The sequence below is a fragment of the Sorex fumeus genome, unplaced genomic scaffold (genome assembly GCF_029834395.1).
Source record: "Sorex fumeus unplaced genomic scaffold, SorFum_2.1 ptg000029l, whole genome shotgun sequence".
Taxonomy (NCBI): domain Eukaryota; kingdom Metazoa; phylum Chordata; class Mammalia; order Eulipotyphla; family Soricidae; genus Sorex; species Sorex fumeus.
This window is the reverse complement of record NW_026606086.1, coordinates 5,012,091-5,038,300: the sequence shown is the minus strand read 5'-3', so window position 1 is coordinate 5,038,300 and position 26,210 is coordinate 5,012,091. Positions and strand designations below refer to the sequence as shown.

Below are 26,210 nucleotides of genomic sequence, written 5' to 3'. Positions count from 1 at the left end.
AAGGGGGCCCAGAGGACCAGACTCCCCCAGCTCTGGGCCTAGAGCATGCGCAATGAGGCTGGGACAGCCACATGCTAGTGGGCATTTCCATTTGCGACTGAACCTTCCTGGCAGGGAAGAAGCCCTCCAAAGTGGTGTTCAACTCTGGCAAAGTGAAGATTTGCCAATGTGATGGGAGCGCGAAGCCCAGGTTCTGGGAGAGCAGCAAGAGGAAGGGCATTGGAGGGCTCTGGCAAGGACATGACCCCTTGACTGAAGGGATGTGTCCTTGTCCATGGGGCCTCTCACTCCTTAAGCATCACCTCTTGTGCTGGGAGCGTGTGGGGGTGGGGTTCCGGCAGCATGTGCGAGGCCCCTGGTTCTCATGGGCGCCAGGGGAGCACAGCCCCTTCTTCCTCAGCTTCCCTCTTTTTGGCTTCTGTTATTTTAATGAACCAATTAATTTGGGGAGGGGGCTTTTTGGGTCACAATCCGGCGTTGCTCAGGAGTGACTCCAGGCTCTGCACCCAGGAAGTACTCCTGGCGGTGCTTCGGGGACCATATGGGATGCCGGGGATGGAACCTGGGTTGACCATGTGCAAGGCCAACACCCTACCTGCTATGCTATTGCTCCGGCATCATTCTCGGATATTTTAAATGGTAGATATTCCCCGACTCTTTTGAAGCATACACGCATATATACATATATACATGTCTGTGTATGTATACATGCTTATCTAGAACCTTTGTGGGTAGTCAGTTTGGTTTGTTTGGGGGCCACACCCGGTGGGGTAGGGACTAAACCCTAGCTCTGTGCTCAGGGATCACTCCTGGCTAGGGTGGAACAGCTCAGGCTGTCAGCAGTCACTCGAGCCCAGGAAAGTGTGGCTGTGAGGTCAGAGGGCACTGGCTCACCTAGCACTGCACTCAGGAATTACTCCTGGCGGTGCTCAGGGGACCATATGGGATGCTGGGGATTGAACCTGGGAATTCGGTGTGTAAGTCAAACGCCCTCCCCGCTGTGCTATCACTATGGCCCAGGATATGGTTTCTCTCAGGCCTGAGGCCGGGCCTACACAGCCCTGGTCACTACCATCACCCACCTTACTCTGCATCATCGCGTTGGTGTTCCTGGTGTCCTCCAGGGAGACCAGGGCCTGCAGGGACGCCTCCCGCTCGGCCAGCAGCTCGGTCTGCTGCGCCTCCAGCAGCGCCTGGTCTTTCAGCAGCCAGTGCAGCTGCCGCTGGAGCTTAGTGGCCTTCTGGCCCAGCAGCTCCTTCTCGGCGCCAAGGCTGTTCAGCTGCTCACGCAGGGCCGACTCCACGCGGGCGGCCTCCTCCTTCTCAGCCGTGAGCTCCTCGATCTCTTGCACCAGCGACTTCTGATCCCGAGCCAGCTCCTCGTAGGAGCACTGCAGCTTCTGGATGATGTTGTCCTTGTCCTTGGCCAGAGATAGGTTCTCCAGAACCAGCTTCTTGACATGCTCCTCCAGCTGGCCCCTCTCCTCCAGGCCCTTCTTGCACTCGGCCACCAGGCTGCTCTTGCTCATCTGCAGCTCCTCCACCAGGGCCTGCAGCCCCAGCTTGGCGACCTGCAGTGCGTCCTTCTCCGTGCCCACCCTCTGGAGCTCCTCCTGCACCGCCCTGCCCTCTTCCAGCACTTTCTCTTTCTCCGCCTCGAGGGCTTCTCGGTCCAGCCGCTCCTGCTGGCAGAGCTTCTCCGCGGCCCACCTGGCCTCGATGACCTTCTCCTTATCCAAGCGAATCGCTTGGTTCAACAGCCAGAGCTTCCTCTGCTCTTCCCGCAGCGAAGAGTTTTTGGCCTCCGCTTCTCTGAGTTTCAATTGAAACCACCCTCTCTCGGACTTCAGACAGAGCTTCTCCTTCACCAGCAATTCATTCTCTGACCTCAGAGCCCTGCGATCCTCTGACATCAGCTCCATCTCTTCTTTGGCCGAGCTTAATAAGCAAGTTAAGGACTGCAGAAACAAAAAGCGGGGAAGAATGGAAACAAGAATGAGATCAAGTGGGCACAAGCAAGCCAAGCACTTCATGTGGCCTAAATACCAGAAATGAAAATGGCAGAGTAGTCTTACCTCCACACGCATGTATACGCGCACGTGCACACACTCACACACACACACACACGCACACACACGCAGGATGGAGAGGCTCAAACACAGTTAGGTTCTTAGGGTCAACATAACTACCTGCCTATTTTGTGGATGGGGGCCCCACACCTGCTGGTGTTCGGGTCTCGCTCAGGGTTCTGTGCTCAGGGATCACTGCTGGCAGGGCCGGAGGACCATACGGGATGCTGGGGATCAACCCCGGGTTGGCCGAGTACAAGGCAGTACCCTACCCATTCTACTATCAGCCGATTTGATTTTTGAAATGCCGTCTGAAATGTTTCCTGACAGCTCCCTGGAAGGTGTAAGTACAGTTGGATCTTGACATTGGGGCATAAGATTTTTCCCCCCACTTCAATTCTTCTATTATAAAATCCATCACTCTGTCCTAGAAGGGATGCATTCAAAAACTAGTTTTCAATACAATTCAAAGAACTACAAAAAGTATTTTGTTTTGGAACTTTGTGCAGGAGGGGAAGGGAAAAGCAACCACTGCTTGTCAAACGATTTTCACAGGGACAAACAGAGGCAGGAAATGGACTTAGTCCCAAAAGTTATCCACTTTATAGAAAATCCAGACGAATCCACCAAGCTTTGGAGACTGAAGCCAACAGTTTTTGCTTGCCAAACACAGTAATAAGTCTCAAAATGGAGACATTAGTGGGCCCGCTCGAGCCAATCGATGAGCAAAGGGAGGGCAGTGTTTGCAGTCATTTGGGAGGGTCCGAGGGGCTCCAGGAGGACTGGCCGCACACGGGTCAGGGTCTCCCTCACCTGCTCTCCCTGCCTGGCAGCAACGGGTTGTGCGTTTTCAGTTCTGAGTCTCAATGCACACCACAGTTGAACCGCCATGTACTTTCCAGAACTTTTTGCAGCAAGGGCTATCTTCTCTGTCCAGCTCAGCAGTCATGAGCCGCAGCAGGCTACTGGCATGTGCTGGGAAGCTGACCGCTGACGGCCATGTTACCGGAATGGGACTGACCTGAGCATGCACACGACGCTGCTGGCCACAGAACTGGGCCGTGCACGTGGTCCAGAGAGGAGACGTAGCCCTGGCTGTGGTGCGTGGTTGAAAGAGGCCGGGCACCAACACACACACAGGCCACGGCCGCCACTCAGCAGCCCTGGTTTCCTCTGATGTAACCCCGCTTCCGTTTTCTTTCCATTGGCTTATAGATATGTATACACACATATACATACAAGCACATATATGTATACGCATACACATTAATATATAAACTATACATGATATAAAGCATGTAAAACTAAAAATGTATCCAAATACGTACATATGTATTCAAATGCACTTGTTATATGTATATAAAGATGGACACATAGGTACATGTTATGTATGTACACACATATATGTGTGTGTACATTCTTTTCCTTTTTGTTTTGGGGTTCACACCCGGAGAGGTCACGGCTTCCTCCTGGGTGCTTGGGGGACCATGGGGGATGCTGGGGATCCCCAGTGGGTCACGTGCACAGCAAGTGCCCTCTTGCTGCACTAGTTCCAGCCGCTCTATTTCTCTCCACTGAGCCTCAAACCTTAACATTTCTCTGATACACACTAAAAAATGCCTTTGAGCAATCAAGTGAAAACACGAAGGCCTGAACTTACTGAACAAGCTCAAAACAAAACGGAAAACCCAAGCTGGGGTCCCTGGGCTTCCGCATGCTCTGCCGGGCGCCCCGGGAGCAACCCCCTTCCTGCTCTCACAGCCGCCGCCAGGTGGGGGAAGTGTCTGCGGCTGCAGGCCGAGGCCCCCCAACAGAGCCCGACCCCGAGACGGCCGCCATCAGCCGCGGTGCTGCCCTGCGCCCACCCACCTTGGCCTTATCGGCTTGCGACTTCAGCTCGGCCACCTGTCGCAGCAGGCTCCCGTTCTCCGCCTCCGCTGCCTGCAGCTTCTCCTCCGCCTGCAGCAGCAGCTTCTGCAGGGCCTGCAGCGCCTCCTCGTACTGCCCCTGGCTCTCCACTCTGGCCTTGGTGTGCTCGGCCTGCAGAGCCTGGCACTGGCTGCGGCTCACGTCCATCTTCTCCTCCTGCGGGGAGCCAAGGGCCACCGTCAGCAGCCGGCCCCCTGCCCGCTCCCAGCACACACGCACACACACGAGCACACACACACACACACACACACAACGCAAACACACAAACATACACACCCGCACACACACGGCCCCTCTGCTCTGCTCACCAGCATGCACACAAAAAACACACATGCACACTCACACGCGCGCACACACACGGCCCCTCAGCTCGGCCGCTTTCGTTCAAGTTCTCCTGAAGACTACGAAGCGCTAGCCCCTTCCCCTGCAGCTCTTCGGCCAGGCTATCGGCCTACCAGAGTCACAAGGATGGAGTGAATGGACCAAGGAGACAAACAGGAATGGGAAGGGGAAAACAAAACAGAAAACACGTATGAGAAGCCCATGACCCAACACAACCCCGAAGAACAGAGGCGTGAGGTGAGTGTGATTGCCTGAAGCTCGTGAAGCCAAGGCCTTGGCGCCGGCAGTTCTGGTGATGACTGTCTAGTGGTTATTGAAACAGCCCAAACAGAGGCGTTTTCTAGACCTAACTTTGGAGTGACCAGAAAATAAGAAAGCCTTTGAGAAAGACTGACTTTCCAGGGGCGAGGAGACGGCACAAAGGACTGGAGTATACACCAGGCCCGAGTTGGAACTGCAGCACCAATGGGGGAAGTAAGCAAGGGAGGAGGGAGGCTAAGCATAGGAAAGAGGGAGGGAGGAAACAGGGAAGAAAGGGAAAGGGAGGGGAGGAAGGGAAGAAAAGGTTATCTTTTTTTTTTTCTCTTTTGTCCTTTTAGGTCACCCTAAGTGCTCAGGAATTTCTCCTTGGCAGTAACCCGGCCAGCTCACTGAGAGTATCTCGCCTGCACGGCAAAGCCTTCCAAGCTCCCCGTGACGTATTCGATATGACAAACACAGTAACAAGTGTCACAATGGAGACGCTACTGGGTCCGCTTGAGCTAATCGATAAACAACGGGAGGACAGTGACAATGACAGTGACCCTATGGGATGATGGAGATCGAACCCACGTGGGCCGCATGCAAGGCAAATGCCCTTCCCATTGTACTATCATTCCGGCCCCCAAGATTTACTTTCTTGTAGTTTCTTTTCTGTGACTTTAAAAGTTTGAGGGGTTTCAATATGAAATTTAAAATGAAGACCCTCTAATACACTAGACAGCAGTCACCAGAACTTGACGTTTGTTACATCTTGATGCGAACAAGTGGGTCAGCTATCCCCTGCTGTGTCCTAGGAATTGATTCCATTTGTTTCAGCCGGTGTTTCTGGAATGCCAGCCAAGGAGTCCTGAGCCCTGAGAGGAACTCCCGGGGGTCTCAGGGCCCTTCTGTTATGTCTGTCAGTCCTGTCTACAAAGCCCACAGCCCTTCCATCTTGGCCAACAGAGAAGTTTCTCCAACAAAGTGCCCAGCGTGGGGGGCGCTGGGGGTGAGGGAGCGTCCCTGACACGACAATCCTATAGGAGGAAAAGGGCATCTCTCGAGGGAACTTGGTGAGAACTGCAGCTTCCTCGGCTTGGCCCAGATCTCACTGTCTCGTCCTTCCCCAGTGTCAGGGCTACCATGAGAGTCCATGCCCGTGGCCAGCAGAGGGCCATGCGGGAAGGCGGACTTGGCCCAAGCACCCCTTAGAGGCTGAAAGGGATGAAATCTCTGCAGGGCTGGGTGGGGGCTTGTGCTGCAGGGAGGGAGGGGCTGGCAATGAGAAATACCAAGATGGGCCACGTTACCAGCCCTGAGGGAGCTCAGAGGCTCAGAGGCATCGAGCACCAGCTGGGAACTGAGGCGCCCCGGGGAGAGGAGGGCAAAGCCCGTCACACGAGCAGGTGGTCAGCAAGGTCAGGGAAAGAGCCTCGCGGCCTTACTCGAGTCCAAGTGTCTGGGCGAACTCGGCGAGTATGCAGCGGGCCCAAGGGGCGGGGGCAGAGTTTGCTCTGGGGGCTCCTATCTTGTTTTCTCACTGGCCTCGTGAAGAATTCTCTATTTCAGAAAGACCCCAGACGGGCCCGATTAGCCGGGGCCAAGGCTAGCACGGCATCCGGATGCTGGGAACCAATGACAGCCCCAGAATCGTGCCGACACCTTCTCAGTCCCCTCAGAGGGAACCGCACGGGACGTGACCGGGAGACCTGTCAGCACCAAGCCGGAACACGGCGGCGAGCAGACTGACACACAGCATGCAGGGAGCGAGCGTGGAAGTGGGCAAGGGCGCCCGAGTACCAACCTGCAGCTCTCGGCCCGCTTTGCATTCTCTAACTCCTGAATCTGCCGCTCAGCCACCTGGAGCTGCTGCCTGAGCTTCTCCATTCCCAATTGACCTTCGGAACTGGCCTTCCAGAGCCCATCGAGCTGCAAGAGCTTCTGCTGGGTGGCCTCCAGCTGTGCCGTGGCATTGGCCAGGGCCTGGGCTTGCTGACTACACACGGCCCGCAACCCGTCCAGGTGCTTTACCTTCGTCTCCGCCTCCTGCAGCTTGTTCAGGGCGTCCTCCATCTCCACCAGGTGCTGGTCCTCGATCTGCTCGAGCTTGGCCCGTGCGGCCTCCAGGCTGTTCTTCTGCTCCTGGGCTGTCCTGAACAGCCGCGACCTGAGCGTCTGCAGCTCGGAGGCGTGTGCTGCACGCTCAGCCGCCTGCTGGGCCTTCAGGCTCTCCACCTCCTGCTGGTACTCGAACTGTAGCCTCTCGATCTGCACCTTGAGCTCGGCCAGCTCGGCCGCCTCGGCGCCCACGCCCTGGCTCACGGATGCCTTCTGCTCGCCCATGGCCTGTTGGTGCGGGGCGATGGCCGTCTCCAGCTTGGACTTCCACAGGGCGATCACGTCCGCATTCTCCTTGTTGGCATGGTCCAGCTTGGTCCTCAGGCCCTCGTTCTCATTGGCAAGCTTCTCAGAGGCCGCCTGCAGGGCCTTTACCTCCTTCTGGTGGGAAAACAAAATTTCCATGAACTTAAAACAGGAAGGAAAAGAAGCAGAAATAGAAATTTTTCTTTTCCAAACTGACTCTTTGCTTCTTCTTGTTTTAAGGAAAAGCTTCCAAAAAATGGGGTTCTAAAGGATTTGATTTGTGCTGCTCGACTGAAAATCAAAGCTGAGGCAAAGGCATAGACCCGACTGTCAGAACGAGAGAAAAACGCTCATCAAGAGCAGCCTCCAGCCCCAAGGAGCAGAGATGTGTCAGCCGGGCCCTGCCAGGTGCATGACCCCAGGTATCCCTGTCTGATTCGGAGTCTCCAGCAGAAGTGGTCCCGGCGGGGTCGGCCAGGCCGCCCCGCATCCTTGCCTGCACCCTGCAAGCCTCCGGGACCTGCCCGGGCTTTACCTCCAGGTCGCCTTTGGTGATGGACTCCTCCTCGACTCGGAACTGGAGGTCCTCCACTTTCCTGTGGGGGAGAGAGAGACGTTGTGAGGGACGTCACTGCTGCCCCCCATGAGGGCCACCATCTTGTAGATGCGCCTGACCCAGCCCCCGGCTCCACACACAGGAGGGCTGAGAGAGTCGGGGAGGGCCAGAGCGAGAGTACAGCAGGCAGGGCGTTTGTCTTGCACGTGGCCGACCCGGGTTCAATTCCCAGCATACCACTATGGACCCCAGAGCAATGCCTGGAGTAATTCCTGAGTGCTGAGGCAGGAGTAACCCCTGAGCATCGCTGGGTTGACCCAAAAAGAAAAAAAAAGAAAGTCAGCGAGTCCCCTCAGCTTCGAACACTGGGTGGGACCCACAGGCTACAGGAGGAAGCTAGGCCGAGCAAACGCCAGGTGCAGTGTCATATCAACCCTTTCTGCCTCGCAGCTAACAGAGGTGGTTAAAAACTGACCCGCGGCGCATGCCAGTCCCTCGCAGCCAGCGCCTGTCCCCACATTGGGACAACAACTGAGCCCCTAAGGGAGAAGCAGCCAACGACTCGGGGGCAGGGGCGGGCGGAGGGGCTCCCAGGGGACGTGTCGAGTCGGCATGTGGAGCTGAGGAGCTGAGCCAGGCACTGGCAGTGCCCCTGGGCACCACACTGCCGGGAGCCCATCTGAAAAGGCAGTCTCGGCTAGCACCCCGTGTCCATCTGTCTGCAGCCAGGCCTGAGCCCCGCGTCCGCCTGTCTGCAGCCCGGCCTGAGCCCCGTGTCTGTCTGTCTGCAGCCTAGTCTGAGCCCTGTCTGTCTGCTGTCGTGCCCCATGGGTACTGTGGGTTTCCTCCCGACTGGGACTTAACCACAGGGATTCCCAGAGGGCCCAACTGGGTTAGGACAGTTCCTTGCCACCCAGCACAGGCCTCCTGAATACCAGGCCAGGTGGACACAGCAGGGAGGGACGGGGGTGGCTTGGCTCCACTGAGCTCCCCCCCGCAGCCCTCCCGGTGAGGCCGTGCTCAGACTGGGCACCCGTTGGTTTCTGGTTCTCACAGCCCTGGAAGGCCAGGAGTGCCCCACCCGAGGGAGCCCCCAGCTCCGGGCACGGCCTCACCTCTTCTCCTCCTCCAGCTGTTTCAGCAGCTCCACCTTCTCCCAGTCGGTTGCTTCCAACATGGCCCGCAGCTCGTCGTTCTTGGCCTCCAGCTCCAGAACGTGCTGTAGAAGCAACGGTGCGTGAGTGGCCTCGCCTGCCCCCGACAACCCTCTGTGGGCTGGCACCGCCACCTGTCACCGCGGCAAGCTGAACGCATCTCCCACCTAAGCTGCGGTGTTTCTGGAAGGTCAGAGGGGAACCACACCACAAAAGCACCGGCGCGGACAACTCGGCACTCCCTATACCCCCACGGAGCGAGTAGAAGGAGCATGCGATCAAACCACGTGCCGGACGCCACCGCAACGACGGCAGACAGGGACCCACCGCCTCACCCTGCACCGCCTGCACCAAGCTCACACCCAGCCTCTACCGCAGGCGTCTCTCGGCCCCGGCACTGCTATCTGCACAGACGTCACCTGGTCGTGCCCGCACCGGCCAGGGCCAACTCCTGCTCTATCTCCCCCACGTGGCTTGTGGCCATGGCCACCTCCGCCCGCTCCAGGTCCCGCTCAGCCAGCAGCTTCTCAATGTGCTGCGGCTTCTCCTTCAGCGCCTCCTGGAGGGCGGTGGTGCTGGAGATCTTGTGGGCATAGTGGAGGAAGTTTCTGGCAACTACAAAGGAAAAAGAGACATGAAGGGGATGGGGGCGGCTGACACGGGCATGCACGCGGTGATCCTCGGCAAAGCACATGGAGCAGTGCTGCATCCTTGCATATGGGCCAGCGACTCTTAGCAGAAACGTCTTGAAACCTTCCCGAAGATCCTTGGACGGGACCTGGGCTCCACTGACCTCGGGCCTCGTGGGAATCCAGAGACTCTTCTGCAGAGCAGGAGGCAGCCCCCTCCACAGCCCGCTCTGGCCTGAGCTTTCTTAAGGCTGCGCCCTTGGCTTGAGCGTGAGGCCGGGTCCAGCATCTTCAGCCTTGCAGGTCCGTCAGGGTCTCCCAGGGTAGCCTGTCCCTTCTCTCTTCCTCTTCCTTCCAGCTCACCTCGCTCTCCCGGGCACCCGCCCCATGCCTGAATAGCAGTAACCAGAGACTCTAGTCTCTGGGAATGGCCCCGTGCCCCCGAGGGTCACTGGGTGTGACCCTATAAAAGACCCCTGTGCCATCTGCCTTCGAAAATGGGGAATGAGAGGCTAGAATGATAAAGTTGCAGGAAAGGCGCTGGCCTTGCACGCCGCTGACCTGAGTTGGATAACAGGTACCCACCCCAGAGGGTCCCGAGCCCACCAGGAGTGACTCCTGAGTGCAGAGTCCGGAGTAAGTCCTGAATATTGCTGGGGCATGGCCAAAGTCCAGGGAAAAATAAGGAAAAAGTGGTGGGTGAGAATGTGTGAGGGCTCACGCCCAGCGAGCAGGACAGCAAGGGCAGCTCAGGGAAAGACCAAGCACAAAGGGAAGGAGAGAAGAGGCAAAGACAGTGAGGAGGGGAGGGGAGTGGGCTGAAGGGCTGCGGGGACCGGGGGTCCTGTCCGTTCTATCCTGGGCTCGTGGTCGCTCATGGTCGCTCTGCAGACCCAGATCCCTCTCTGCACAACGGCCCCTGCAGGAGGGGACAAGGCGGGACCTGATCTTCATTCTTCGGGCACACGGTGGCGGGGGCTGCGGCAAGGGTGGCCAGGACTTCCGCTCCTGCCCGGCCATCCCTGTTCTATCGCCCTGCTGCGGTCCAGCCGCAGGTTCTCTTGCTGCTTCCCCGTATCGTCTGAGCTGCTGCCAAACGCCTCCTGACCGACGGGCCCAACAGGGCCCAGTCTGTCCTCTGCTGCTTTGCCTGCTGGGAGCTCTCGAGCCACCTGGTATTGTCCGGAGAGCAGGATCATCCTTGCCTCTGCGTAAGGACCTGGCCGTGATTTCCCGATACACTTAAAGTATATCTGGTCCGATTAAATGCCCTCCCCAGGGCCAAAGAGTCTGTTGGGGGGGGTGGGGGAAGGTGCTTGCAGAGGTTCAAGATCCAGCACCATCAGGAGTGACCCCACCCCCCAAGCAGAGAGCCAGGAATAAGCCCTGAGCACCCCTGGGTGTGGCTCCAAAACAAAATAATAACTAAAATTTCTAGGAGCACACGAGCTCTCGGGCCAGCCATGTGCAGTGCTCCCGGGAACTGCAGTCAACTCGGATTTCAAGGGGTGGCTGGGAAGAGCTTGGCAGCCTTGGGGGTCTAACACCAAGACCCGGGCTCAACCCCCCTCCACCGGGAGCAGCCCCCAAGCACCACGCCTGGAGTCCCTGAGCACTGCCATGTGAATCCCAAAGAGCAAAAATAAAAACTAGGAGAGGCGGGCAGCGGTGTTCCCTGAGCCTCCTGACCTGAGCAGGAGGGGCAGGCCAGACGCATGTGCTTCCTGGGCCCGAGACAGCTCCCTGAGGAAACCAGCACAGGAGCGATGGGCTTCTTTCAGCCAACCATGGAGACGAGACTGTGAGGTTCAGGCGCCGGAGCAGGGAGAAAGCAGCACCCCTGGCATGGGGGGAGGCGCGCGCTGAGGGGCTGGGCAAGGTCGGGGCCACGAGCTGAACTCAGGATGCTGATGCCAAAGCCTCTGCCCGGCGCGTGTGTGTAAGGCCCCAGGCTCCATCCCAGCAAGGCCAGACCCTCTGTGGGAGCCTGGTACCTCAGAAGAGCAACTCAGCCAACAGATGAACCCGGGAGGCCTCCACAGGTCACGCACGGACCTGTGTGCATGTATGTATGTGTGCATGTATGTTCCAGTGGGCATGTCTACACGCACCTGTGTGCAAGGGCGCGTTGTGTTTATGCATGTATGTGCCTGTGTGTGTATACCCATAAGCCTGTGTATATACGGTATGCACTACGTGTACATGTATGAGTGACTGTGTGTATGAACGCTTGTGTGTGCACTTATGGAATTATGTTGTCGAGGTATACTTCCGTGAAGTCACACAGAATCTTTCTATATTCCTGTCATAGACGCTAACGGTGATGTTCAGTTTAGGAGTGAGCTCCACCCTGCATAAAGATATGCAAGGCAGGGGCCAAAGAGCTGGAGAGTGAAGCCCCAGTGCTGCCCAGGCTCAATCCCGGAGGCCCGCCAGGAATAATCCCGAGCACAGAGGTGAGAGAAAGCCCTGAGCTCTGCCAAGTGTGACCCCAAAAGAGAACAAAACAAGACAGCGGGGGGAGGCTGGAGATACGTCTCAGGCGTAGGGTTCTTGCTTGGAGGTGGGAGGCCCCGGCACAACCCCAGCACTTCAAACGGCCCCTTGAAGCACTGTAGGGTATGGCCCACAGTCAAGCAGAAAAACAAAACCAAGCAAGACAGGACTGGCCCCAGGCCTGTGCCCACGGCGCGTGGCCTCCTGGCTCCCGTTCCCGTGACATCTGTTTTGTATCTTCCGTTTCACACACACTCACTCCCTCCTCTTCCGTATCGAAGGTCAATGCACGGAGCAGAGGCGGCGGCAGGAAGCGCAGCCCCCAGCAAAGCCAGCCCCCCCGGGACACCCTCTCCATCGTGGTCCCGTTTCCCTGTGGACAATATCTCAGGATACCCTTGCATATTCGGACACACTTTAGTGTTTATGACTCAGATAGACGTGAGGGGAGAAGCCACGAGGCCCCAGCTTTGACTTGCGGCCCCGCAATGGTCAGAAGTCCAGGCCACTCTGCATGTCGACAGGGGTGCAGAGGGACAGGAGGGAGCAGGGAGAGACAGAGAGAGCAAAGAAGAAGACGAAGCGCCAAGCGTTCCCCAGAGTCTCTGGGCCCTGCTCTGACCCTCAGCGCCCCCTTCAGCTACCCCACTTCATCCCTAAGGCGGCCTGAGGCCAGAGAGGAGCCCTGAGCACCCCAGGAAAGGCCCATCCCTGCTCCTGTCACTGGTGGTGGCTGGGAAGCCACTCGCCTGCCACCCGGAGCTGCTCAGCCCACGTGCTCCTGCTCCGCCTCTCGCCCCTGGGGCTGTGGGAGTCTGTGGGGGCCCGAGCACCCCGCAGTGGTAGGGGGCTGCTTACTAGTCCCGTGACGCCAGATCTGCTGCTCTCGAATGAGGCCCCGGAGCTGACGGAGCTGAACGAGGAGGCCGAAGGGCTGCGCTTCAGGCTGGCAGGGGTGGTGGCCATCACACGCCTCACGGCGGCCACCTTGCCCTTGGCCGGCGTCGTGGACGGGAAGCCGATCTTGGTGACTTTGTGAATGGGAGCAAACAAGTCATACTTGGGCTGACACTGGAAGTACCTGCGGACAACGAGGAGGGGGGGACAAAAACACCTTCGGCAAGAGACCAAGAGACACAAGCGCCGACCCAGAAGTCCACTGAGTCCCACAGTCTCACTCCCCCAAAAACGAACACGCTCCCACAGCCCCACATGCCCACACACTCACATCCCGACAAACACACTCACACACACACCCCAACCAACACTCCCACATTTCCACAGCGCCACGCTCACACTCACTCCCCAACAAACTTCATACCCTCCACCAGCCCACACTCACAACCCAACAAACACACACACCCTAACCAACACTCCCACACATAAACACCACAACCAACACACACTTACACTCACACCCCAACCAACACTCCCACACTTCCACACTCTCACAGCCCAACAAACACACTCACCCCCAACCAACACTCCCATACTCTCACACTCCCACCCATCAAACACACACATTCACACCCCAACAGACACTCCTACATGTCCACAGCCCCTCACTCACACACACTCACTCCCCAGAAACACTCATACTCACACCCAAACAAACACACACTCACACTCACACCCCAGCCAACACTCCCACACACCCACAGCCCCACAGTCACACACACGCACACCCCAACCAACATTTGCACACTCTCAAACCAACACTGACACGCTCTTCACTCCCCCACAAACACGCTCACACCCCCACCAACACTCTCATGCCCACGCCCCCACCAACACTCAAAGCCCCACACTCACATGCTCACATACACACTCCCTCATACATTCACACCCACACTCTCTCCCACGCCGCCCACCCCCACCACGCAAACCAAGGGCAATTCCAAGCAGCCTCCCCGGCATCTGAAGGGCGACAGCAGGCCCGAGGGGTTCCTGTGGCCAGAGCACAGCTGCATGTGGGAGCCCTGGGCTGTCCCCACATCCCTGCAGGGTCCCCGAGTGCCACTGGAAGTGGCCCCGCCTAAGAACCAAGTGAAGTGGCCTGCAGTCCCCTCAGCGCCTCCCGGGCACCGTGCATGGCCCCAGGCTGTCTGGGGGGGCAGGGGGACCCACCTCGTTCCGGCCACGGCACCATCGTTCTTGCCCAGTGGCTTGTCCAGCTCTACGCCGCACCAATCCCCCTTGGCGAAGTCCGTCTCCCCGAGGAAGCGCACCACACCGGCCTCCATGCCTCCCACCTGCCGGAGGGATGAAGGGACATGGGTCAGGCACCCTGGACTGCGCACAGCGCCCCCACCCCCCGCAAACGAACATTCTGGCTTCAGAGTCGGGATTTCCTGAAGAAACCCCAAAGGTTAAGGTGCCATTTCCCCCCGCAACCCCTACAGGGTGAGCAGACGCTGCTGCTCAGTGTCCATGCAAGGCAGCGACATTCACACCCACTCGCTGTCATCGGTGGCCTGGCTGACCACACCCCCGCGAATCTCTGACCCAGGCCAGCCACCTGGTGTGGCGAGGGGGTCGCTGCCCCTTGGGTGTGGGAGCGGAGCACTGGCAACCCCACCGCTGGAGAACAATTAAGCCAGAAACCAGCAAAAGGAAAATGACTGTTCTCGTATCTTAGCAGAGTTCGATTTTCCAGTTCTCCTTCACTATGCTTTGGCTTGACGCTTGGCTCCCAGGACACAGAGCAAAACAATCACAGCACTGGACACTGACGGGAATGCTGACAAACAGGGCTGGAGCACCGGGGGAAGGGCACTGGCTTTGTGTGCGACCACCCTGTGACGCCCCAAGCAAAAACATCGAAAACCAGAGAAACAGAACCGATTTCCAACTTTGTTCATTGGTTTGTTTTTGAGTCACATTCAGAGTGCTCAGGGCTTACTCTTGGCTTGGTGCTCACGGATCACTCCGGGATGTGCTTGGGGGACTGTACATGGGACCAAGACTTAAACCCCGGGTCAGAGGCGTGCAAAGCATGACCCCTCCCCACGGCATGACCCCTCCACCCTGTTTTGGCTAAACTGGTAAAACTGGCAGCATCCCCGCACGCATCCATCACGCTGGAAACTGCAGGACCAGGAATCCCGGCTGTTCGTGCTTCCACCAAAACCACGAGTCTGGAGGAGCTGATGAACCAGACAGGCGAATGGACAGCCACCCGCAACCGCTGCCCTTGGCACTCACCAGCACCTGGTCCCCGAGCTTCAGCTCCCGCTCCCCTTTCTTGAGGGAGCCGGCCTCAGAGAGGTTGGAGATGGACTCGCTGGCCCTCCTGGTCAGGCTGCTGATGTGAGGGGTGGCCGGTGACTCCTTCGCGGGGGACTGGGGCACCTTCGCGGTGCTGGCAGGGGCCGGGGAGGCCGACAGGGGCGGTGTGGCCCAGGTGGCAGGCGCTGGCTGCCGGCAGTTGGTCTCATCGTCGGCCTGCAAGCTCCTACTCAGCTTGGACGGCCGGGTGAAGATGCCCTTCAGCGGCTCGCACTGGAAGTAGCGCACACCCGCCACCGAGCCGTCGTTCTTGCCGATGGGCTCGTCCAAGACGATCCCGGCCCACTGACCAGGGGCAAACTGGGTCTCTCCGAGGAACTGGATGAATCCAGGCTTGTTCCCGTTCACCCAGACTCGTTCCCCGACCTGGAAGTCGCCCACAAACTCCTCCTGCATCTCCGAGGAGGGGGCGCTGGGGGTTTTCTCCCCAGGCACGGTCTTCTCAACGGGAGTATCCGCTGGAACAGCAGAAAGGTCAGAAGGGTCAGACGGGACAGGAAGGGCCTGTGCAGGTCCAGTTAAAGTGTGGTTGGGGGAGAGGGACACCCAGCAGTGCTCGGGATACTCCCAGCCAATGACGGGGGCTGCTTGTGGTGAAGCCTGGCCAGGCCTGCCATGAAGGGGATGTGCTCACCAACCACAGCATCCCAGGCCGGAGTCATACTTTGGGCAGCTCAGGGGAAATCTTTGGACACACCCCGTGATGCTACGGACCAAGCCAGGTGAAAGCTGGAACCAAGTGTCTTATTTCTGCTGTGTCCACTGGCCCATTTGTTTTTCTTGGGGGGGGGGAGCACCCCAGCCAGTGCTCAGGGCCTATTTCTGGTTCTCCGTTCAGGGTTACTCATGGTGAGGTTGAGGGTGGAGAGTCACATGGGGTGCCAGTTGCCCTCCCCACTGTACTGTGGCTTTGGCCGGCAATGAGGCCCTCTAGTCCAGGTGAGTCCACCTCCCTAAGCCTGTCCCCAAGCCCGGGCAAGGGAGCTAGCAGTTAGAAGGGAGCGGGTTGGTCGCCTCAGCTGTCACCGGTTACCGTGACACTAAACTCACAGAATGTGACACTCGTGTGTGAGAGCTGTCCCCAGAGCCACGAACGTGTCTACAGCTCAGCAAGTCCTTCCCGGGCGAGGACTCGGGATGGGGTTCCCGGGTAGGAATGAGTCTCCCCTGGCCTGGGCTGAGCGCACTTACTGGCCGAGGGTGCCTTCACGGCCCAGCTCCCATGCTTGAGGATCTTGGTGGGAGCCTTCAGCCCGCTGGGCCTCAGCAGACTCATGGTCAGGCGGTCAGACGCTGCCGCGGCCACTACCAGGCCCCGACCATCTAGCCCACTGTGGGGCCTTCTGAGGCACACTCGTTCTCAGGACTAAATCTCTGAAGAGCAGAGGAGAGAGTCTGTCTCAGGTGAGCGACCACAGCAGCTTCCGGAGCCCAGAGAGCTGCCAGTCTGGCACTCGCCACCCCGAGTGCGACCCCCAGTATCCCGCACAGCCCCCTGAGCCCACCAAGTGTCATTCCTGCGCAAAAACTCAATCCAAAACAGACAAACAAACAACTGCCAATTCGGGGCCAGAGAGCAGAGGGGACAGGTACTTGCCCTGCTGGCAGCTGACCTTCACACCCTCCCTGGCATCACTCCCACCACCAAACACATTCAGGAGCCAGAAATCATCCCTGAGCACCGCGAGTGTCACTGACCACCTCCCCGTCCAGACACTGACTAGCCGGGAGGCGACTCAGCAGTGATGGCTGGTCTTGTGTGTGCGTGTGTGCGTATGTGTGTGTGTGAGAGGCCCGGGGTTACACGTAGAAGCTAAGGCAAGCAACAGGCACACTCTTTTCTATGGGCTGAGAACTGCCTGGGAAAAGGGCCCAGCAAGACTGCGCCAAACGGGGGCTGGAGAGCGATAGCACAGTGGGAAGGGCATTTGCCTTGCACGCAGCCGACCCAGGTTCGATTCCCAGCATCCCATATGGTCCTCTAAGCACTGCCAGGAGTGATTCCCGAGTGCAGACCCAAGAGTAAACCCTGTGCATCACCAGGTGTGACCCAAAAAGAAAAAAAAATTGTGCCAAAGGGGAGCGAAGGAGGTTTCGGCGTTTCCTTCGTTCCTTGTGATGCTGCCTAGGTTGGATAACCACAAGCCAGTATTAACTCCATTTCTTAACCCACAGAACTGAGGCAGACAGGTAGATGGGGGAAGCGTCCCCATGGCAATGGAACTCTGAGGAAGTCAACAAAACTTCATGGCCACCAAAAGACCATCTGAGGGCACGGGACCCAAAGTCTGGTCAAAATTAACCCACATTAGGAGGCCCAGAGCAGGCTGGACCCCCGAGGGAATAGGAACAAAGGCCAGGGAAGGAATTTCTAAGAGGACCATGGACCACTCAACTCTACCCCGTTGGCAACCACCCTAGCAACGGACTCTAGGTAGCTAGAAACTCCCACAAGAGGCAGCCTGGGGAAAACCCTAGATTAGCCACCTTGAACCAAGGGAGGGCGTTCATGTGTGCCCGAGCCCAGGTACTGCTCTTGCCTACGAGGTTGGTCGTGTCACGGGCTTCTCCCCTCCTGAGGTGTGGACTTTCGGACCGAATGCAACCTAGCAACATAACATGTTCAGTGGCTTTCTGCACCTCTGGAGAAGCCTCACTCTCTGTCAAGCGTGTTACTCCCTCCCTCCTTCCCCTTCCTAAAGGCCTCCAAATAAATTGTTTCTGCTTCATGCTCATCTCCTGAAATGCCTTTCTGTAAGAAGGACAAAGGCCCGGGGGCCTGAGGAGGTCGAGGATCGACTCCCTTTCCCTGAAAAGGACAACCCCTCACTCCGGGCCAAGACCCCAGGAAGGCCTAGTGGGCGTCATGGGGCTGGCGGGGCTCATTGCACTCAGCAGTGCCAGCGCTCCAGCCAGTCCCGGGGGAGTGATATCTTCTCCTGTGCTTCTCATCAGTCCCCCATGAGGGCCCACTGACTTCAGAGTCATTCCATATTTCAATAGAGAAGTCCACAAGGGGCAGAGAGGCAGGAGAGTGGGGAGGGCACTTGCCTTATATCCAGTTGTCCTGGGTTCGATCTCCGTCAGCACAGGGACGTTAGCCGGCCAGGGTCACCCCTGGGCACAGCCAGGTATGGCCACCCCACCCCACCCCACCCCCACCCCACCCCCAGCCCACCCAAAAAATATATATATATAACTAGTAAAAAAACTTAAACTAACTAAAGATTAAAAACTATCATACACTAAAGAACTGTTAGAGAAAAAAGCCGCCCGCACGTGGGCAGAAAGCCCAGAGACTCAGATTCACCTGTGTCACACTGTACTCGCAGCTTCAGTACTGAGCTCTGCCAAACAGGCTCGTGCCAGTCTCGTGGAGAGACTGAAAATGGCAGTTGGAGTCTAGAATGTTCTGAGGTAGAAGTAGAATTCAGCAAGGAGGAGGGCATCATGGGCCCTTCTTAAATGGGCAGGCGCCACCCTTCGTGACGCCAGTGTCTGGCTGAGGCTCCGGAGGGCTGCCCTGCAGATGTCAGCACTACGTGGCCAAGGAGCCTCTGGTCCCTGCGGGGCCCAGTTCTGGACCCCCGGGTGGTTTCAGAAAACTTTTGACAAATGTTTGTCAGTTACAGATCTCCAACTGAGGTCATTCAGCATCCCCCGAGTGGGACCTGGAGCCAGTGACCCTGCCCAGGGCCCTCCTCAGGAACCGGGCCAGGAAATCTGTGAGGGGGGGGCAGGCGGGGGGGGCAGGCGGGGGCGGGCAGAGCGACAGGGCAGAGGCCCTGAGCCTGACCCTGAGAGCCCTGCTCTCTGTGACCCCAGTGCTGTGAGCAACACCGGCCGCATCGTGTCCAGGGAGTGGCCCAGCCCACTAAGACCTGAGAGCTGTACAGAGGAGTATGGCCTGGCCTGCTCCGGATGGGAGCACAAGCTGAATGAGTGCGGGTCCCCTCGAGGATGAGTGAGCTGGAACTGGGCAGTGGGGGGGAGGTGGGGAGGGCGGAGTGACCTAACCTGGGGGCTGAGGACGGGACACCTGATGGTGCTCAGGGCTGACTCTGATCCAGTCATGGGAGCTCATCCTGGCAGGACCTGGGTGGGAAGGGACGTACAGGGTGGGGTGGGGTCAGCCACAGGCAAGGCAGGCTTTGGCCCTGGGCTACCCTTCCAGGCAAGGATACCTATTTTCTTTCTTTCCTTTTGTTTTTTGGGACACTTGGCAGTGCTCAGGGTTACTCCTGGGTCTGCACTTGGGAATCACTCCTGGCGGTGCTCAGGGGAACTATGGGGTCAGTCATGCACCAGGCAAGCGCCAAGTCTTCATGTCAAGGTGCCCACGAAACACAGTGTGCAACAAGGGACTCTACAGAGAAAGATAGGGCCAGCAAACGCTACTTGGAAATCAATCAATTCTGAAAAAACACAAAAAGATGCAAAAGGAGGGGCTGGAGTGAGAGCACAGTGGGGAGGGGTTTGCCTTGCTCACGGCTGACCAAGATTCGATCACCAGTCCTGAGCACTGCCAGGAGTAATTCCTGAGCATCACTGTGACTCAAAAAGCCAAAGAAAAAGAAAAAAACAGCGCGAAAGAAAATGTGTTTGAGCCTCACTGTCTCCCTGAGACTTGAGCACTCAGTGCCGTGTGTGAGCCTAGTAGAGTCTCCGGCCTGAACAAGCCCCCACCCCCCCACCCCCATGCTCCTGTGTTTGGACCCTGACCCTAAATCCTGTGATGGGACCACGTGTGTCCATGACAAAGACGCTAGCAGGCTTACGCCCTGGAACGTCCCTGCTTCACACAGGTTTGGCACACGGGTCCTGGCCTGCTAGCAGCCGGCAGTGATTCGGCAGGAAGCAGAAGTGTGAGCCTGAACGTGGGTCAAGTCCGTTCCTTCAGCTTGGAGGGGAGGAATGTACGAGAGGGGGTTTTGAGCACTGCCTCACAAGTTGGAGGTCGTGAGTCCAAGCCCCTGGGGTCAACCGTGCACCTGGCACAAAGCCGGCACAAACCCGGCAGCTCTGCTGTCCCAGCACCACGCAGGAAGGGGGGTGACCCCAGGGGGAGGGCCACCGAGAGAGGAGGGGGACACCACAGAAAGGAGGAGTGAACACAGGGCAGGAGTTGAAAGCTGCAGGGCCGGGAACACCGGGCACAGAGCAGCCCAGGGGAGCAGGAGGCCAGGCGGGCGCCCTTGTCACTGGCCACTCGAGGCAGTCGCACAAGCCGTGTGCAGACCCACGAGGCTGACAAGGTGCCAGGGACGGGGAAACCCCAGCAAGGATTTTTCTTTAAGTTTTGGGCCTTGGGGCCAGAAGTCTAGTACAGCGGGGAGGGCATTTGCCTTGCACACAACTGACCCGGGTTCAATCCCGGCATCCCATAGGGACTCCCGAGCACCTCCAGGAGTAATTCCTGAGTGCAGAGCCAGGAGTGACCCCGGAGCACGTCCAGGTGTGACCCAAAAACAAAACTACAGCAGAGCAAGCCGAAGGGCACGGAAGCTCCGAGCCACGGAAATGCCAAGGTTGGTGCCCACTCGCCCCCGCCCCCCGCCAGGCCAGGCCTGCCTGCGATCAAGGTGCCTGAGTGTCTCCAGACAGGATCTGGGTCAGCAAGCCTATCACCGAACTCGACTGGGATTGACTCTGGTTATCTCCTTGACTGGTTATCTTGGGCATCTCAGGGGCCAGCCTCCAATCTCTGTCCTCCCACCTGCCCAGGGAGGAATCAGGTGTCAGCAGGTGGGCCCTGAATAACCCACCTGCCCGTCCAAACACAAAGCGAGCACAAAGGCCAGGCTCGCCCGCAACTTGTAGGACACAACCAAGCTAGGGGCCCCGGAGAGCACTGGGCCCGAGGATGGGTCCCAGAGATCCCCAAATCTCCCTTGATCTACGACCCGGCCCAGCAATCTATCAACCACTGGGCCCAAGCTCTTTGCTTTCCTTCTGCTTGCTCAGCGAAACGCAGGGCCTCACACCTGTGTTTGGAGGGGAGGAACTCCAAACTTTTTTTTTTTTTTTTTTTGCTTTTTGGGTCACACCTGGCGATGCGCAAGGGTTATTCCTGGCTCTGCACTCACAGGGGTTACTCCCGGCTCTGCACTCAGGAGTTAACTTCTGCTGGCGGTGCTCAGGGGACCATATGGATGCTGGGACTCGAACCCGGGTTGGCCACGTGAAAGGCAAACACCCTACCCGCTGTGCTATCTCTCCAGCCCCGGAACTCCGAACTTTATATAGAAAACAATGTATTTCACAATGCCTTTTCTGCCATTCTGATTGTTGGGGGGTAAATTCTAAGCAATCATGGTGCATCTTTTGTCAAAATAATGAATGTAATCAATGTAGAGAAGAGTTAATTAGAAATCATTTGCCTCATAGGCATTGGGTGGGTGGGAGGTGGGGTATATTGTGGTTCTTGGTGGTGAAAAATGAGTACTGGTGAAGGGTGAAGAAAACGGTGTTTGATCATTGTATGACTGAGACTTAAATCTGAAAGCTTTGTAACTTTTCCCACAGTGATTCAATAAATAAATATAAGAAGAAAGAAAGAAAAAAGAAAGAAAGAAAGAAAGAAAGAAAGAAAGAAAGAAAATTATGGAAAAAAAGTAAGGTGGAATGTAGGATAACACTGTTCTGTCCTTCCTGCATTACCTCAGGAATAGTTGATAGTTTATTGGACTGAGGAAAAGAGAAAAACACCTTAAGAGGTATCTTGCCCTTGAGCAGTCAGGAAGGGCTTCCTTATGTTGATATGGCTACCTGACTGGGTGGAGTGTCAGCCCAGACTAGAAGGGAGCTGGAGAATCAAAGAGCTGGGCTGAAAGATGGACTAGCAAGAGACTAACAAGGAGAACTTGTGCTTGAGAGAATCTAGGCCCTCCAGAACATAAATTTCTTCTATGGGATAAACTTCCTTGTAATAAACTGCTACAAAGATCAACCAGTCTGGCCCTCATCTCTTCCTTCATCTGCCCTTGGCCAGCAGCCGTCCCGATGCAGGCCACACACAGTGGCTCTAGGGCACCGAATGCGGGCGGTGAGATAGAGCCGTCCAGAGAGGCCACGAACACACAACCTTCAGCGTGCGTAGTTTTTTACAGCTGGCGTCCCTTGGGCGGGCTCGAGCTACCAATTAAAGGTAAGAATTGCGTTCGGTGCACCCCCACTCTAGAAAGGGAGTGGGAGAATAGGAGTTTTTAGTTTGCTGGTAGTTAGAATCCTAATAGCAATTCCCCACTAAGATGGGACAGATTCTGGGCCTTCCCAAGATCTTTCATAGTGTCTTGAGCCAGACTGAACAGCCCAAGACATTTATGGATTTGATTCAGTGTCTCTCCTGCAAGGTAGGGAATCCAGAATTCTACATCTCCAGAGACCAGCTCCGGTCCTGCTTTAAGGTAGTTTATGAAGTTAACCCATGGTTCCCAGATGAAGGGACTCTAGAAACCAAGATTTGGGGAAAAGTTAAGAAAAATGTCTATAAGGCATCTAAGGAAGGGACTAAGATCCCCCTTGAATTCTGGAATACATGGGAGATTGTTGATTCCATTCTCCTGTTTTGGAAAAGCACAGTTGAGGAGGAGGAGGAGAATATTAGCAATAATACGGCCTCAGCTCCTCCCCTACCTAAGTCTCGAAAGGGTTTTTATAGTGAAAATATTTCTCAGGCTGATGAATATAGCTCCACTTCCAATGCATCAGATGAAAGTGATGTGGATTATGAGTCTGCTAGCACTTACTCGGATTATGAGACTGAGAGTAGCTCAGCAAAGCGGCCTACAGACCGCTCGGGACATGCTCCCAATTGCCCAGTCCAGGCTGAGAAGAAGCAGCTTCCATCTTATCGCAGGTTAAGAATGGATTCTCTCAGTCGTTTCAAAAAGGCCTGTGCCTCATACGGGCCTACATCTCCGTACTGTAGGGAGTATCTTACAGACTGGAGTAAAAAGGCTTACTGGGTACCTCAAGATTTTCGCATGGTTGCTAAAACGTGCTTAAACCCTTCTCAATACCTGCAGTGGAGGATGTGGTTCAGTGATGAGGCCAAGGCAAAGTTTCAGAGCCTAGGCCAGGCTGGACGGAAATTTTCAGATATTAAACTGACTTGTGAGATGTTAATAGGTGAAGGGAAATGGCAGGACCCAAAAAGGCAAGTCACTTTGCCTCGTGCTGTTTTTGCTCATATCCATGACATAGCCCTGCATGCATGGGAGAAGACTGATGCAGATGCAGAATTTAAGGGAAGTTTTACTAAGATTGTCCAGAAGGCCTCAGAAACCTATGCAGATTTCATAGGGAGGTTGATGGAAGCTATTGAAATGCAGGTTAAGTGTAAGGAAGCTCAGGAGCTGTTGACTAAACAATTGGCCTTTGAAAATGCTAATGAGGATTGCCAGGCCATTCTGAGCCCTATCAAAGAGAAGGAAGATGTAATGGGGTATTTGAAAGCATGCAGAAATGTTGGTTCTGTTAAAAGGTGCAGATGAAGGCTTTTGAGGCCTATACTGTACAGAGACAAGCTCAGAAAAGATGTTTTCATTGTGGAAAACCAGGCCATTTTCGTAAGGACTCCAGGGCACCTCCCAAACATACTACTGTGAGAGCACCTCCTGGGCCCTTTCCCAGGTATAAGAGGGGAAACTACTGGGCCAGAGACTGCAGAGCCAGACTTGCACCTCCCGGGCCCTGTCCCAGGTGTAAGAGAGGAAATCAGTGGGCCAGAGATTGTCGCTTCAATTTTGATGCAGCTGTTGACCCCAATTCGGGAAACCTGCAAGGGCACCAGCCCCAGGTCCCGCAGTATCAGGGGATGTTCCCAGCTGCAGCCCCTCTCCCCAGAGTGGAGTTTCAGAGCTCCAATCAGTATAATCCCTGCAGCCAATAATGTCAGGAAGCGCAGCCCTGAATATTCTCTACCCTGATAACGGTTACTATAACCCTTACCCAGTTTTACTACAAATTAAATTCTGGTATAAAGGGACCAATCCCACAAGGCTCTGTAGGTGCTACTTTTGGGGAGAAGCAGTTTGACTTTTAAGAGAATGCTGTGGCTTTAAACACACCACCTCTCCATATTCAGTGGACATATGGCATGTTTAATAAAAAACAAAAAAAGGAGGTATTTTCTCAACTGAATGTAGCAGGGAAACTCCTCATTCGAGAAAAAGGCTATGCTTTTGTTTCAACAGATGATAACCCCACTGAGAAACTTTGGATCCCATTATGTCTCATCAGAAGTTGAATTCATCTGCCTGAGTTGGATCTCAGACTGGCAGAGACTCACAACCCTTCAAATTCCAGCCACAAACCATCTCCAAACTGATTTCAGCTAGAAGTCACAAAGGAAAGGAGAGGAACCTGCATCAGAGGACCTCCAGCAAGGCCTCTAGCTTTTTTAACACATCATGAGTTCACATTAAAGCATTCCTTATACCTCTCTTTTACAGGTTGCGGATTGGACAATGCCAAGCCTCCACATTTTGAATTAACAATACTTTACTTTTACCCCTTTCTTGGAATTCACAGATTCCTGAAGGAGAAAGGAATGACTTTTAACAGGAACACTTTTCATTTCTCTCTAGGCTATCCATCTGTATTGAAGCTTCCCTCTGTCTTTCTACTCACAGGCACGGAGACCAAACCCTGATGGTTAAAGCCTCTGATAACTTTTAAAAAAGTGTTTTTTCTCAAACATAAGCTAGGTTGCACATCTATGACTGCTGATGAACCTGACCGGAGAATGGCTGCATTCCCCTACTGAAGTACTCCTGCCAGAAGTGGTGATGCTCCTGTTCCAGTGCTCCCCGGCTGATCCAGTGCTTCCTGAAATTCATTGGACTCCTAATAGCTGCTCCCCTGGGAATCATTGCTGCAACCACTCCTGATGCTGTTACAGGAACAACTCTTCAGTTTTGATCCAGACACTTTGTTTCTTCAGAATGGGACTAAATGACTCTCATCATTGGTGATTCTAATCACCCCTGGACAGTGCAGGACAATTGAACACTTTACCAGAAGCACTGCTCTAGGTCCAGGATTGGACTGAAATCTTGGTACAACTAATGAGACTGTTCTGTATTTGGAATTGTTCCTTTGTTTCAAATTTTGTGTTTTTGTAAAAAGAAAAAAGGGGAGATGGGTTCAGGTTTATTGGGTTGCTCCCATTACAGTGCTCCCATTTCTCTGTGTTTATTTGTAACTTTCTTTGTGTTCTGTTGACTTGTAAATTATTGTTTTTCTCTTCTCCCTAAGTCCTTTGCATAGTTTATTCAAAGCAGTGTTCTTTTTGTATGGACACAAGAAGACATGCTTTTGTAATGTGACTCTCCTTGATATTTCATTCCTGGGCATCTGCTTTCTCAACTTAAGCCTCAATTGCCCTCACTTCCTAGCACCCCTAAAGGCAAGGTCCCGACGAGGGACTGGATGGACCCAGGGCAAGCCGTAAGCTATGTGCTACCCTGGCATTGAGATGGGCCTGGCCAAGGTGCCATAATGCTTAACTATAAGTTAAGAGCTTGGTCATGGACAAATGCTGTCATGATCCAAAAAGTAATAACTAGATTTGGACCTTGCTAGGGCTAGGAATAATTAATCTGGCCTGAGCACTGTAGTCTGAGTTTGTGGCAAGATGTTCCCAGGAGAGCTGCCCTACAAGTCTCAATGTTATCTCTTACTGTGTCCACACAAAAATAGCTAGTAATTTTTCCTGTTTCAAATTTTGTGTTTTTTTGTAAAAAGAAAAAGGGGGAGATGTAGGATAACACTGTTCTGTCCTTCCTGCACAACCTCAGGAATAGTTGATAGTTTATTGGACTAAGGAAAAGAGAAAAACACCTTAAGAGGTATCTTGCCCTTGAGCAGTCAGGAAGGGCTTTCTTATGTTGATATGGCTACCTGACTGGGTGGAGTGTCAGCCCAGACTAGAAGGGAGCTGGAGAATCAAAGAGCTGGGCTGAAAGATGGACTACCAAGAGACTAGCAAGGAGAACTTGTGCTTGAGAGAATCTAGGCCCTCCAGAACATAAATTTCTTCTATGGGATAAATTTCCTTGTAATAAACTGCTACAAAGATCAACCAGTCTGGCCCTCATCTCTTCCTTCATCTGCCCTTGGCCAACAGCCGTCCCGATGC

The 26,210-nt window shown here is 55.4% G+C and overlaps 1 protein-coding gene across 1 annotated transcript in view; it reads right to left on the bottom strand.

Moving 5' to 3' along the window:
• LOC130024615 (CAP-Gly domain-containing linker protein 1-like) overlaps positions 1–26,210 on the bottom strand; it is a 151,000-nt gene that overhangs the window by 18,475 nt on the left and 106,315 nt on the right. The window contains 9 exon segments of the mRNA XM_056115318.1: positions 3,939–4,154; positions 6,624–7,082; positions 7,402–7,540; positions 8,616–8,719; positions 9,074–9,093; positions 9,096–9,251; positions 9,254–9,269; positions 12,638–12,860; positions 13,907–13,935. Of these exon segments, the coding sequence (XP_055971293.1) occupies positions 3,939–4,154; positions 6,624–7,082; positions 7,402–7,540; positions 8,616–8,719; positions 9,074–9,093; positions 9,096–9,251; positions 9,254–9,269; positions 12,638–12,860; positions 13,907–13,935 (1,362 nt within the window).